The sequence below is a fragment of the Dermacentor andersoni genome, chromosome 3, assembly GCF_023375885.2.
Source record: "Dermacentor andersoni chromosome 3, qqDerAnde1_hic_scaffold, whole genome shotgun sequence".
In the NCBI taxonomy this organism is placed as follows: Eukaryota; Metazoa; Arthropoda; class Arachnida; order Ixodida; family Ixodidae; genus Dermacentor; species Dermacentor andersoni.
In genome coordinates, this window is record NC_092816.1 from 188,153,931 (window position 1) to 188,167,520 (window position 13,590).

Below are 13,590 nucleotides of genomic sequence, written 5' to 3' on the forward strand. Positions count from 1 at the left end.
ATGGAGAGGTATTCTTAATCGTGGTAGACGCGTACAGCAACTGGGCTGAGGTCGAAATCATGTTATCCATGAAAGCTACAGCTGTCGTCACGAGCTTAAGGAAGATGTTTGCGACACACGGTGTGCCAGACGTTATCGTTTCGGATAACGGCACAGCATTCACTAGCTTGGAGTTGCAAACGGTTTTAAAGCGCAATGGTGTGCGTGCTATTTTCACTGCACCTTACAATCCCGCCAGTAATGGTAGGGCGGAGAGAATGGTAAGAGAAGTTAAAGAAGCTTTAAAGAAGCAACAGGAAGGTTCGACGCAATGCAAGATTTCATGGTTCCTGTTTAAACAGCACACGACGCCACATTCGGTCACGGGAAAATCTCCGGCAGAATTAATGATAGGACGAAGGCTGAGGACAGCTTTGGACAGACTTCATCCGGACCGACAACACGCGCCAGAACCACACAGACCGGAGAATAAGAGGTTCCGTGTCGGTGACGCAGTCTATGCTAAAAGCTTTTGTCTAGGTCCAAGGTGGAAGGCAGCCAGTGTTGTGGCAGTCCGAGGGCCGGTGTCGTACATCGTCCAGCTGGACAACGGCGAGCGCCATCACAGGCACCGGAACCAGTTGAGGAGCGCCTGGACGAGGCTCGAAGCCGATCCAGTCCAAAGTGCAGACTACCACGTCAGGCTGCCTCCTACAGCCAGATAACCACAACAGCTGCCGGTCAGCACAGAAGCAGCCACAGGGGCAAGTCTGGGCCAAGCTACCCAAGACCCGGTTGAGCCGCGAAGATCAACACGCGTTAGACGGCCTATCGCACGTTATGGCATTGATGACTAACCAGACATTTTGGAATTGTGTAACGAATCTTAGGAGAAAGGAATGTTGTATACTGATATCGCGTGTCACACTGCATTTTCATGATAATCGCTTATCAGCCACGCAAGCAGCAGTCAGCAGATCACATGGTCATCACCCTATAAAAAGGGCACTGCATCAATAAACGTCTGTTCCACCCTGGCGTCCGGCTGATACGCTACAGTTACAACCATCATTCTTCTTTCCATAGCTCGTTGCGTCGTCCTCAATTTAAGTAGAACCATTTCATAAGCCTCAAGGTTTCTGCCCCGTTGGTGAGTACTGGTAAGACACAGCTGTTATAACCTTTTCTCTTGAGGGTAATGGCAACCTGCTGTTCATGATCTGAGAATGCCTGCCAAACGCACCCCAGCCCATTCTTATTCTTCTGATTATTTCAGTCTCATGATCCGGATCTGCGGTCACTACCTGCCCTAAGTAGATGTATTCCCTTACCATTTCCAGTGCCTCGCTACCTATCATAAACTGCTGTTCTCTTCCGAGACTGTTAAACATTACTTTAGTTTTCTAGATTAATCTTTAGACCCACCCTTCCGCTTTGCCTCTCCAGGTCAGTGAGCATGCATTGCAGTTGGTCCCCTGAGTTACTAAGCAAGGCAATATCATCAGCGAATCGCAAGTTACTAAGGTATTCTCCATTAACTTTTATCCCCAATTCTTCCCAATCCAGGTCTCTGAATACCTCCTGTAAACACTCTGTGAATAGCATCGGAGAGATCGTATCTCCCTGCCTGACGCCTTTCTTTATTGGAATTTTGTTGCTTTCTTTATGGAGGACTACGATGGCTGTGGAGCCGCTATAGATATCTTTCAGTATTTTTACATACGGCTCGTCTACACCCTGATTCCGCAATGCCTCCATGACTGCTGAGGTTTCGACTGAATCAAACGCTTTCTCGTAATCAATGAAAGCTATATATAAAGGTTGGTTATATTCCGCACATTTTTCTATCACCTGATTGATAGTGTGAATATGGTCTATTGTTGAGTAGCCTTTACGGAATCCTGCTTGGTCCTTTGGTTGACGGAAGTCTAAGGTGTTCCTGATTCTATTTGCAATTACCTTAGTAAATACTTTGTAGGCAACGGACAGTAAACTGATCGGTCTATAATTTCTTTGGCGTCCCCTTTCTTATGGATTAGGATTATGTTAGCGTTTTTCAAAGATTCCGGTACGCTCGAAGTCATGAGGCATTGCGTATACAGGGTGGCCAGTTTCTCTAGAACAATCTGCCCACCATCCTTCAACAAATCTGCTGTTACCTGATCCTCCCCAGCTGCCTTCCCCCTTTGCATAGCTCCCAATGCTTTCTTTACTTCTTCCGGTGTTACCTGTGGGATTTCGAATTTCTCTAGACTATTCTCTCTTCCATTATCGTCGTGGGTGCCACTGGTACTGTATAAATCTCTATGGAACTCCTCAGCCACTTGAACTATCTCATCCATATTAGTAATGATATTGCCGGCTTTGTCTCTTAACACATACATCTGATTCTTGTCGATTCCTAGTTTCTTCTTCACTGCTTTCTGGCTTCCTCCATTCCTGAGAGCATGTTCAATTCCATCCATATTATACTTCCTTATGTCAGCTGTCTTACGCTTGTTGATTAACTTCGAAAGTTCTGCCAGTTCTATTCTAGCTGTAGGGTTAGAGGCTTTCATATATTGGCGTTTCTTGATCAGATCTTTCGTCTCCTGCGATAGCTTACTGGTATCCTGTCTAACGGAGTTAACACCGACTTCTATTGCACACTCCTTAATGATGCCCACAAGATTGTCGTTCATTGCTTCAACACTAAGGTCCTTGCTTCATTGCTTCAACACCAACGGTTCAACCCAGTTCGAAGAAGGCGCCGACAAAGCATAAAGCTGTGTCGCTTGACACGAAGATGGATATTTTGGAGGACTCTCGATGCGGCTTCCAAGGTGAGCGCCCTTGTGAAGAAGTATGAGCTCGCCCAGTTAACGATATCAACCATCTTGAAAACCGGGAGTACTGCGATTGGGAAGGCAGGAGCTATCAGCGGCCATGCCGATCAGCGGAAAAGGGTTAGAGACCCTTTGTACACCGATGTTGAAGAGGCGCTTTACCAGTGGTTCATCACCAATTGCTTCAAAAAGGCGGGCTTTGTGCGTAAGGACGAACTTCCCCAACCCACTGAGACCAACACGGTGGAAGCCGCTGACATAACCGAGCTCTGGGAGCTTGTTCCTACTGGTGACACAAGTGGTGCGTCGAAGGAGGAGTTTTTGACTGCAGACAGTGCTGCCTCGTTCTGCGATGAGGTCACCGACGAGGCGATCGCCGAAGATGTGCTGTCTCGACAGACGGCAAAGTTGTGCGACGGTGGCGCCGGCAGCAGCGACAGTGACAACGAGATTGACAGTGGCTCCTTGACCCCGACCATGCAAAGTGCACTGTCGTCGATCGACTCCTTAATTGATTTTATGCATGCTAAAGGATTGCCGCCAGTGTTTGCACAGCAGCTGGAATCTATGCACACAGCGGTTGTGAAGCTGAAGCTGCCGCAAAAGCAAGTGCAGATTTCGGACTATTTCGGCGCGCCTAACCTTTGACACGGTCATTGGCGCTAGAAATAGTTCGTTTTTCACGGCCTACTTTCTACATCATCTATTCTTTAGAACAAGTAGCGAATTCGAGTTCGGAGCTGCAAAGGTATGTTCTGTGTTTATTTTTAATTTTTTTTAATAACTGCAGTCCAGATATGGCGATCATCGGTTATAACGATTATATTTTTCGTCTTTCTCGATATCGTTATAAGTGGACTGCACAGTAGCAATGATGACAGCAGCACTAGTGAGAATGATGGCACAAGTGAAGACGAGTAGTCCAGTGACCATGCCAACTACTAATAAATTTCCGTTATGGATTTCGCCCGCGGGTATGCTTTTCTTTTGTTTTTTTTCCCTGTCACGCGATTTGGGGGGGTCGACTTACATTTGAGTCAACTTACAATTGTGTAAATATAGTATATGTGGGTGCAGCTTCATGAAGCAGGAGGGAGAACAGTCAAGTGGTATTTTTCGTATTTTGTGGGTTTTTTTACCAGTCGAAAAAGTATTACTATGCCATTAGTACGTTGCTGAAAATCCCACAGTTAGGTGTCATTTGGGGGTGCCTACAAATGCCTCATTGACATTTTGATAATTAGGACAGTATTTCTTGAGTTAGATAATTAATTACAATTACCTTATTAAATCTCAGTAGCGAAATAATTACTCGTGCCAACTCCACTGCAGTGGAAACTATATGCTCTAGGTTTCCTTCGAGTAACGCAATTGCTCTTTTCTTTTTAAATCTTGGTGCATGATATCGGACACCCTGTATAATTCACTCAGTAACCGAAATGAGGCCAAGCCAGACTCACTCAAAATCAGAATCAATAGCAGTCATGGGCAACAACGCTTATACTCAAACACACACACACACACACAAAAGGAGGCTGCAGTTTCACCAGACAGGTGAAGCAGTAATAGTGATAGCGAAGTATAAGACAATTACACAAAGGAAGATTACACCACTATGAGACACCTGAGGGGACACAGGCTGTCAAACTGAACTGTCTCCTACTATGAGGTCTTGGAAGTTAAACTTCAATATAACAAAGTCGGTAAAATTGGCAGATTTGCTTCGTTAAATCAAAATTTCGTTCTATTGAAATTCAACCTTTTATGCAAATAAGTACACTCACTGATAATTTTTCTTGCACGGAAAGAGGCCACAGAATTTTCCAAATCATCGGGCAGTCGAAAAAAGCAAATGTGAATGAGAAAACAATTCATTTTGATAAATTTGGAAGTCGACCACGAATGATACGTTTCGTGCCACGTACATCGACAACATGTTCTCGGCGGTACGAATTAAGCGAAGCCAGCCACGCTTTCACGTGCACTCCGCCCCCGCGGCTGATAGCGTCGCCCGCACTGGGACGACGCTATTATCAAAAGCGCGGGCAGCAGGGAGCGAATGCTTTCTCTGCCTCTCGCTCTAACAGGTCACCGAAACTCAAGATCACGCAACCTGCAATACTAATAGCGCGGTAAGACAGCTTACATGGTGCCACGCTGTCTTGGCACACCCACTCTTTGCACATGCGGCAGACTACCTCTAAAGCAGGGTGCACAGCTGCGCTTACAGCCATGCGCAGCTAAGGCTGAGATGCATGCCAGAAATCATGAAGCATGCCAACTTACACACCCCCCCCCCCCCCCCCCCCCTGCCCCATGCGCGCACTTTATAGCGTAACCACGAGCTTGCTCTCCTTTTTACCTTTGCACGTGTGGGAAGGCGTCACTCGCGAAGCCACCATCTTTCTTGTCTCTCCCTCGCATGTGTTCACTCGCACCTAAATCATACGGTGTGTGGGGCATGATAGGACCTTATCGCACTTGGACTTTATACGGAACATGATGCGGCTCCACTTCGGCGGTCACTTGTCATGAGGCGCGCAATTTGAAAGGTGTGCTTGCAAGCAGCCACTTGTAATTCAATCATATGACCATCTGTGGCCACGGAAGTATCCATTTACTGTCTCTGAATTTCCTTGCAGCAGCAGCGATATTTCGTCATATTGAAATCGCATACAAACACACTTTGTTATACTGAAGTTCTAAATACATGGTATTGTATGGACAAGAGGTTATGAAACGTTAAATACTTCGCTATATCGAGAATTTTGTTATATTGAAGTTTGTTATATCGAGGTTTAACTGTAAAAGCTGCCATTTCAGTGAACAAATCTTCAAGGTCACATGAAATTTCTCCAAGTGCAACTGTTATTAAAGGTTATATATATATATATATATATATATATATATATATATATATATATATATATATATATATATATATATATATATATACTATCGAATGTCGATAATTCGAACTTGACAGGGCCCGAAAATTTTTTAGAATTAAGAGGACTTGTTTTTGAAGTATTCGTGCATTACAGTACAAAACACAATTGGTGCGAGTCATGAAATATCGCGGCGTGCAAGCACACAGAGAGCAAGGACCACGAACCTGCCCATGCCGGCCAACGCTCGCTTCCCGATAACAGCAGAAAACAAAATTACAAGGAGTGGGCTAAGCTGGCGCCAGCACCGGCAGGCACGCGCGCAGACCGTCGAATATGAGGAAGTTACAGGAAGTTGAGGGGGAGGGTGAGGGGAGCGTAGTGGCGAGGAAGGGTGGATGGGAAGTGGATTTGTTTTCTCGCCAGCTTGCCGGATAGTGCCAATTACCTCTGCCCCATACTGCCACCGAAGCAGCGGAGTTGCCAAGACCAGGATCCAGGCATGTTTTTACCTTCGTCTGCTGATAGATCGGCACTGTGTTTTTACTCTTATGAGAGTTGTGTCTTATGAAGATGAAGAAGTAGTTGCCCCTAATCATAATCATGCTGGTGTGCTCCCTTCTGTTGCAGCATTGTCACATTCAATAGACGGAGAAGAATGAGGTGCTGGGTGTCGTCTTTGCGTCTTTGTATTCAGGTTCTGTATTGTCGTACGAAATCGGATATGGCGCACTGTTTCCAACAATTTCCATCGGGGCATTTCGATTTAGATGCGTCATTGTAAAAGAAACAAAGCCAACCAAAACAAGCGTGAGCAAGAGCTGACGCAAGCAGACGATAGTGCGAAACAAGGTGCCTGGCTGAACCAGACGTGAGTACGAATACAGCGGTAGGGTGGGTCCGGATGACACCAGTTTCCCGCACGTAGGCCAATGTAGGGGCCACTCTTATTAGTCTCCTCGAATCACGGCTCGCTTGCAGCTGCAGTGAGCCACGAAAAATCGGCCCGGAACCAATCCTTCTCACGGCGCGCGATTTGCCACTAGTGTGGCTGGGGCGTTGCGGCACTATGCAGAAATGGCGACATTGCCATTTGAGAGAGGGTAAAATTTCTGCCAAGTTTTTTTTTTTTTCGTTTCGTATGCTGTTGAGCGGTTTCTCCTAAGCCTTTCCTCTATGGCAGGGTCATAGCAATGCTGGTCAGAGGCGCTGCCGTGTGATTTGGCACGCTGCTCAGAGCTTTGTTGGAGCACAGTATGTTCGAATTAACTGTTGCGAATGCTTGTGCATTCAAATTACTGGGTGTTTTCGCCCATTGGTATACACATAACTTTGACGGAACGAGACCATGGTGTTAGTTCAAAAAACTGGAAGTTCGAATTAAGTGTGTTCAAATTAACGAGACTCAACTGTATATAGAGATATATATATATATATATATATATATGTATATATACAGTAAAACTTCATTAATTCAAACTCAGTTAATTCAAAATTCTGGATAATTCGAAGGTTTTCTGACGTCCCGTATTTTCCAATGTAAATTTGACCGAATAATTCAAACCGGCGGCCTAGGCCAATCCAGTTAATTCGAAGATTTGGGGTGCTATGCGGTAATTCCCGATCCCCATTTCACCACAAACCCGATGAAACGACGGCCCTACGGAGCCGGGAGGCGACACCACATAGCAATTGCGATTATTTATAGATGAAGCGCCCGACCGATACTACTGCTAGCACATAAATCAGTACACGGTACGCCCCGCGCACTGCCGAAACATGCGCCTGCAGAGGAGAAGACATCCTTCACTGCAATGCAGCGGGCATACCAGTTTTTATCATATGCTCTCGTCCCCCACTCAATTTATTACATATTTCACTCACACACACATGCAACACAATCACAACACAGCTCAGAAACCAAGTTCTCCTGACAAGTGCGGCATCAGCAGCAAAACGCTGTTATTTTCATCTGGAGATTTTTTTTAACAGTGTTTCGAACAATTTCATCCTCTACAAGGCTTAAGCAGTAAAGCGCTTTCTCACTCAAACTGTTCTTTGCACAGTACATCTTCACTTTGCTGAGGTATTCCAAAGTGTCTTTGCATGGGACATCTGGGTCTGGTGTCGGGTCGACATCGTCATCCGACTCGTCTTCAGTTGCAGGCTCCACGCTACCAGGCACCACTGCGACAATCGCATCATCCGTGCTCGCTTCCTCACAGACAGGAAGCTCTGACTCACCGGCATCGACATACTCTTGGAAGGTGTCTGTGGCGGAAACAAACTTGCTTTCAACAAGGCCATATACATCGTCAAACATCGCCAAACACGTGGTCGGTGTTGACCGTCTCATCGGCAACATTGTCACTCGGCTCATTGGTGTCAAAAGCCTCTGCATTGCGCATGATGCCTGCTTTGTTGAAGCACTTGCTTATTGTAGTGGCTTTTACCTGCCACCACGAAGCGGCAACAATATCAATCGCACCCCTTAAATTCACTTTAAGAGGTTGCTGCTGCTGCATGCTCAGCAAAACTCTTTCACAGATGCATTGTTTGCAAAGTGCCTTTACGCTTGCGATGACACCCTGGTCAAGTGGCTGACATTTTACAGTCGTGTTGGCAGGCAGAAATTTTAACTTGACTGCAATGAACTTTGCCTTGATGTTGTGGACTGTGCAATTGTCGAGAATGAGCACGACCTGTCGCTTCTCTGCCACCATGTCTTCATCGAACTTGCAAAGCCAGCTTGTGAACATGTCTTGCGTCATCCACGCGTTCTTGTTGGATTTGTATGTCACTGGCAGGCACTCTCGCTTTTTAAAGCAACGTGGCCTCGCTGATTTTCCAATGATAAACAGACGGCACTTGTCGCTTCCATCCATATTAGCATAGAACTACACAGTTATACGCTCTTTTAAGGCCTTGCGGCCAGAGCAGGTTTTGCCTCTCAGCGCAAGAGTGCAGTCGGGCAGACAGTAAATAACATACGCCAGCTTCGTCGGCATTGTATATGTCTCTGTCTGTATACATGGACAGCATGGTTTCCAAATTTAAGTGAAGCCACACTTCGATGGGCTCAGTGACATCACCGCTTTCACCGCAACCCACTTTGCAGCCGATGCCATGACGATCCTTGAATCGCTGGATCCGTCCATTAAGTGAGTTGAAGTCGTCGTGGCCAAAAGAGCATCAAGGGACTTGGCTTTTTGTCGGAGCATGGGGCCACTCACTAGTATGCTCTGAGCCCTAACATCACGGAACTATCTGAAGAGCGCTGCGTTCACGTCTTCGTACTTCAACGTACGTATTCTCTTCCATGGCAGGGAAGACGAACCTTGCTGCAGTTGCTGCCGCAATTTGTCCTTGTTCTTGTATATGGCCGACACGGTCGTGTCGGAAACGCCGTACTTGGCCGCCACCGACGCTTTCTTCAGCCCACTTTCTATGTCTCTTATAGCGCATTCCTTCGTCTCCAGCAATAAGGCATGCTTCTTTCTCACATCGCTTGAAGACGCCATCGACGCCTTGGTGACAAAAGCCCGACAACACATGTGCAAAGAGGATAACTACGACACGACGAGATCACGACATGCACTCAGCAAATGCAACAAAGAGACTGAAAAAAAAAGGAGTGCACTTCTACCCTGCACTCCGCGCAGCAGCACGCACCCTGATTGGACGCTACTGTAGTGACGAAAACACTCGCCCTCCTTCCACTAAAGTCTCCCGCCCTTCTCCTCCTTTTTGTTTTGCTTTTCGCCGCTGGTCTCCACGCGCACGTCCACGCTCCCCCTTCTCCGCGTTTGCGTGCCTGGCAACCGTGCAGCCGTGCGGGCCATGCTCAACACCTCCAAGAAAAGGCCGTGCTCCGTGTGCCAATTTCACGGTTGCGCGCTTAAAGGAACCGCGCTATAACCGGTATTCTGCTTCGTGTGCCTACGCAATAAACGGTCCGCCTATACATAGAGTTCTGTGGGAGATATATCGGTGGTCAAAAAACCCACGCTATAACTGGTCCCGTGCTAAAAGCAGTTACGTTATACGTGGTCTGCACTGTGGTTAGAAAGAATGGGAAGCCTCGCTGCTTTAAAAATGCACGGCTGCCACCAAGGGATGAGCTTATCTACCGGCACAACAAGAAAGCCTGGGTCACAGGTGCAATATTTGAAGACTACGTTCGGCAGCTTGACCGCAAGTTCGTAGCCACAGGCAGGAATGTACTCTTCGTTGTTGATAATTGCCCAGCGCATGGCGACATCCCACACCTGAAAGCTATCAGGATGGTATTTCTTCCTCCGAATACCCTGTCGATCTCACAGCCAATTGGACCAAGGCGCCATTCACCACACGAGGAAGATTTGCCGCCACCACCTGTTCAAGCGCATGCTCCTTTGCTACGACAACGGCAAGGAGTACTCCATCGACCTGCTCGGGGCCATATGTCTTATTGTGTATGCATGGAAGCAAGTGGAAACCACTTCAGTCATGCGGTGTTTTGAACACGCTGGCTTCTCAAAGGAAACCACCGTTGATGCTGATGCTGACTATTCATGTGCACTTGATGAAGAGGTATTGCGACTGCATCAATACACTCTGCGCAGAGGATAGCGAATCCCGTGCAGTCGGCTTCGCTGAGTATCTGAACTATCTGAATAGAGTGAAGCTACCATTGATGTGACCATGTGCAGTGACAGCAACGACGACGCTAACGAGCCCTCCAGAGCATCAGATCGCTGAACATTATTCGCAGTTTTGTTGAGTGCCATGGTGGAAATTCTCAAATGCTGCACATAGCTGGCCAACTAGAAAACATTACCCTTGGAGCTTCGAACTACAGGACGCAGCAAACCAGCATCTTTGATTACATTAAGTAATCCAAAGATTGCCGAATAAAGGTAGCACATTCCTGCAGCGAAATTTTTTGCCTAGGTTGAATTTCTTTGTGCGCTCGGTTAATTCAAAAAGCCGCTTAATTCGACGATATTTTTCGGTCCCGATGACTTCAAATTAACGAGGTCTTACTGTATTGTGAGCATTTATATTATGGACGTCATCTTCCTCGTCTGTACGCAGCCATCACTATATATACACGCAGTCGACTCTTGTTACACAGACCCTGATAATCTGACAAAGAATGTCCGGTTTATCTGAAGTCTGTAATATCCGAGATGCCTCGCTTCTGAAACTTTTGTCGCGATGTCTAACAATTTTATTGCAAAGAGTGAGTGACGAATGACCAAAGTAAAAAACGAACAAAAAAGTCGCAGTTTCTCCGAAAAGGTGAAGCATCAATTGTGGTAGCAAATTAAGCAAGATAAGCGCAGCAGCAGCAGCAGCGAGCAAATTGATCTTCATGCTGTCTCTTGCTTCAACGCGAACTAAACCTCTAACGCACAAGCTACCGGCACTGGGCGCACTTTGTCCACATCGCAGGTCGTTTTGAAGATACGGCGCCCGCATGGAACTAACAGCAGCCACCGAAGTAGAACCGCCCCCACCCTCTTTCCATCGCCTCCCCCCATGCCTCTCTCCCCCGCATGCAAGATATTGAGCCGTGATCGTCGGTTGACCCTCGCAAGTCGGTTGCCAGCCCATGTTGACACGTCAAGTCTGTTTTATACGCCCAATTTTGAAAAAAATTGCCGCTAATTTCATCAGCTGTAGCCGATAGTCTAATGTAGCGTGGTCCGTTAAAAGCTAACTTTGTTGCATTAATAAAATAGGCAGAACGAACGAAGTCTTAAATATATATGGTCCGTTATATTCGAAAGTCCGTTCAAAAGAGCACACAGTCTTTTCAGAAGGGCAACAATAGGAACGTGATTTTCGTAGTTCCAATCATCCAGTTAGGTGACCAGAGTGTTCAATCTTCAGTGAAAAATCCTGTGTCCTTTAATATGAGTTCCTAAAGCAGAGACGCTCCCCCCTCCTTTCCGGATCAAATGTACTCACCTCGCCTGCGTCCAAGCCTCTCCTTAATAGACAGCCCGCTGGATCGTTCTGGGTGAAAGTTCAAAGGTACATGGTCAGTTCTTAGCCACTCGCTTCCAAGAACAAATACAGTTACCAACTTGATTTTTCACACTGACAGAGATGCGAAAATGTTTTAAAAAATTGGGCAGGCTGAAAAAAAAATACAAGCTTTATTAAAATATTAATTTCATTCATTTCGAAATACTAGCACCACAAAAGGCTGGGTGGCACACGAATTTGTCTGATCTTGCGATTGTTGAGGACATAACCAGTATGCCACCCTCTGGCTACGCCAATGGATCCTACGCCTAGGCCTACAGGGCATTACATAGTGGGGGGAAGGGGCATTACTGTACAATCATAAGGTACATGGTTACAAATTCCATAGAATAAAATATAACAACTACAACAGAAATATCGTATTTACTCGCATAATGATCGCACTTTCTTGCAAAAAAAAATTGACAAAAATTCAGGGGTGTGATCATATGCGAGTTATATTTCCCGCAAAAGTAATTTTTTTTTCCATCCTGCCGTTGCTGCGGGATGACAACAGGCCAACAAGCAGGCGGCTGCCGCTGTAACAGTGCGGGACACCAAAACAAACATGGCAGCCAGCGGAGCAAGCCGAACGCGCCAAATGCGATTCTTGTTCTTCTCATGAGTACATTACACACATTGAAACAGTTTCTCCCATATCAGTAATGAATAATATCAATAATATCGGCAAGCTTGCGACAATAACGTAGCCATGTCTGCTTTGAGAGGAAAGAAACAGAGATGGGCGCACATAGCTGCCAGTGACATAGAAACACATGGCAGGCATGCTGCGGAAACTGCGGCAATAAGTCTTCGCTACTATCCTAATATGGCACATTTCCGCTAAGGGTGGGCAAATATCCTAGCTGTATTACAAGCGTCAGCTTATAAATAGGGTACACTTTTAACCTATCAGCGTAAATGTGGCCACTGTATTTGCCGCTCGGGATTTCTTGCATGCCCACGAGCGCAGACGAAAAGAATTGAAAGGCGCATTTTTTGTTATTGTTGGCCAAAACAATTATTTTTTATTTATTTATTTATTTAGAGTACCTACATGGCCATAAAGGCATTACGTAGGGGGGAACAAAATATAACCAGTAATACAGAAAAGCTTTTGGACAGATATGCTCATAAACAGAAGCACTACAATAGCATTTAGAGAAAGACAAACAAGTAATGTGAAACAAACAGGTTTCAAGATATATAACACATACATTTGTTTTACAAGAGTGCCGTCACAGCATACAATACAATAGTTCGTTATTTGACACATTTACTATATCATTTGATAAACTGTTCCATTGTCTAATTGATTTGGGGAAAAAAGAGTAGTAAAAAGTGTTTGTTCTGCAGGTATAGGCTGAGATGTTTTTGTTGTTATCAAAGCAAGTCGATATATAATCTGGTTCCAGAAGATAGTTATAGCAATTAATACCAGTCTGACTGTTATATACCAGCCTGACTGTTATATATTCGGTTCAATAGTTTGAGCCTTAACTGATGCCTACGCATATGTAGCAGATGCCATCCTAAAGTGGCCTTCATTTTGGAAACGCTAGAGTACGGGCTGTAATTATTACAAACAAACCTTACTGCTTGGTTCTGTAGTTTTTCCAATCTATTAATGAGGTAATCTTGATAGGAATCCCATATTACACAAGCATATGAAGTATTGTTCTGACATGTAAGAAGTATAAAGTTTCTTTAACCTCACGCATTGCCTGTTTAAAATTTCTGCAAATAAAATGTAACATCCTACTAGCTTTTGCTATGACAGTGTCAATCTGTTTATGCCAAGTGAGTGATTCGGTGAAATAAACTCCTAGATACTTGTATTCCGACTATATGTCGATAAGCGTGCTATTGATGTTATATCGGTG

At 45.5% G+C, this 13,590-nt stretch overlaps 1 protein-coding gene across 2 annotated transcripts in view; it reads right to left on the reverse strand.

The window, feature by feature from the left end:
* The window catches only part of Nab2 (Nuclear polyadenosine RNA-binding 2), a 156,100-nt gene that overhangs the window by 78,859 nt on the left and 63,651 nt on the right, over nucleotides 1–13,590 (reverse strand). For both annotated transcript variants that reach the window (XM_050172740.3, XM_050172738.3), the window contains exon 10: nucleotides 11,648–11,695. In XM_050172740.3, coding sequence (XP_050028697.1) covers nucleotides 11,648–11,695 — 48 coding nt within the window. The remainder of the gene's footprint in view (nucleotides 1–11,647; nucleotides 11,696–13,590) is intronic.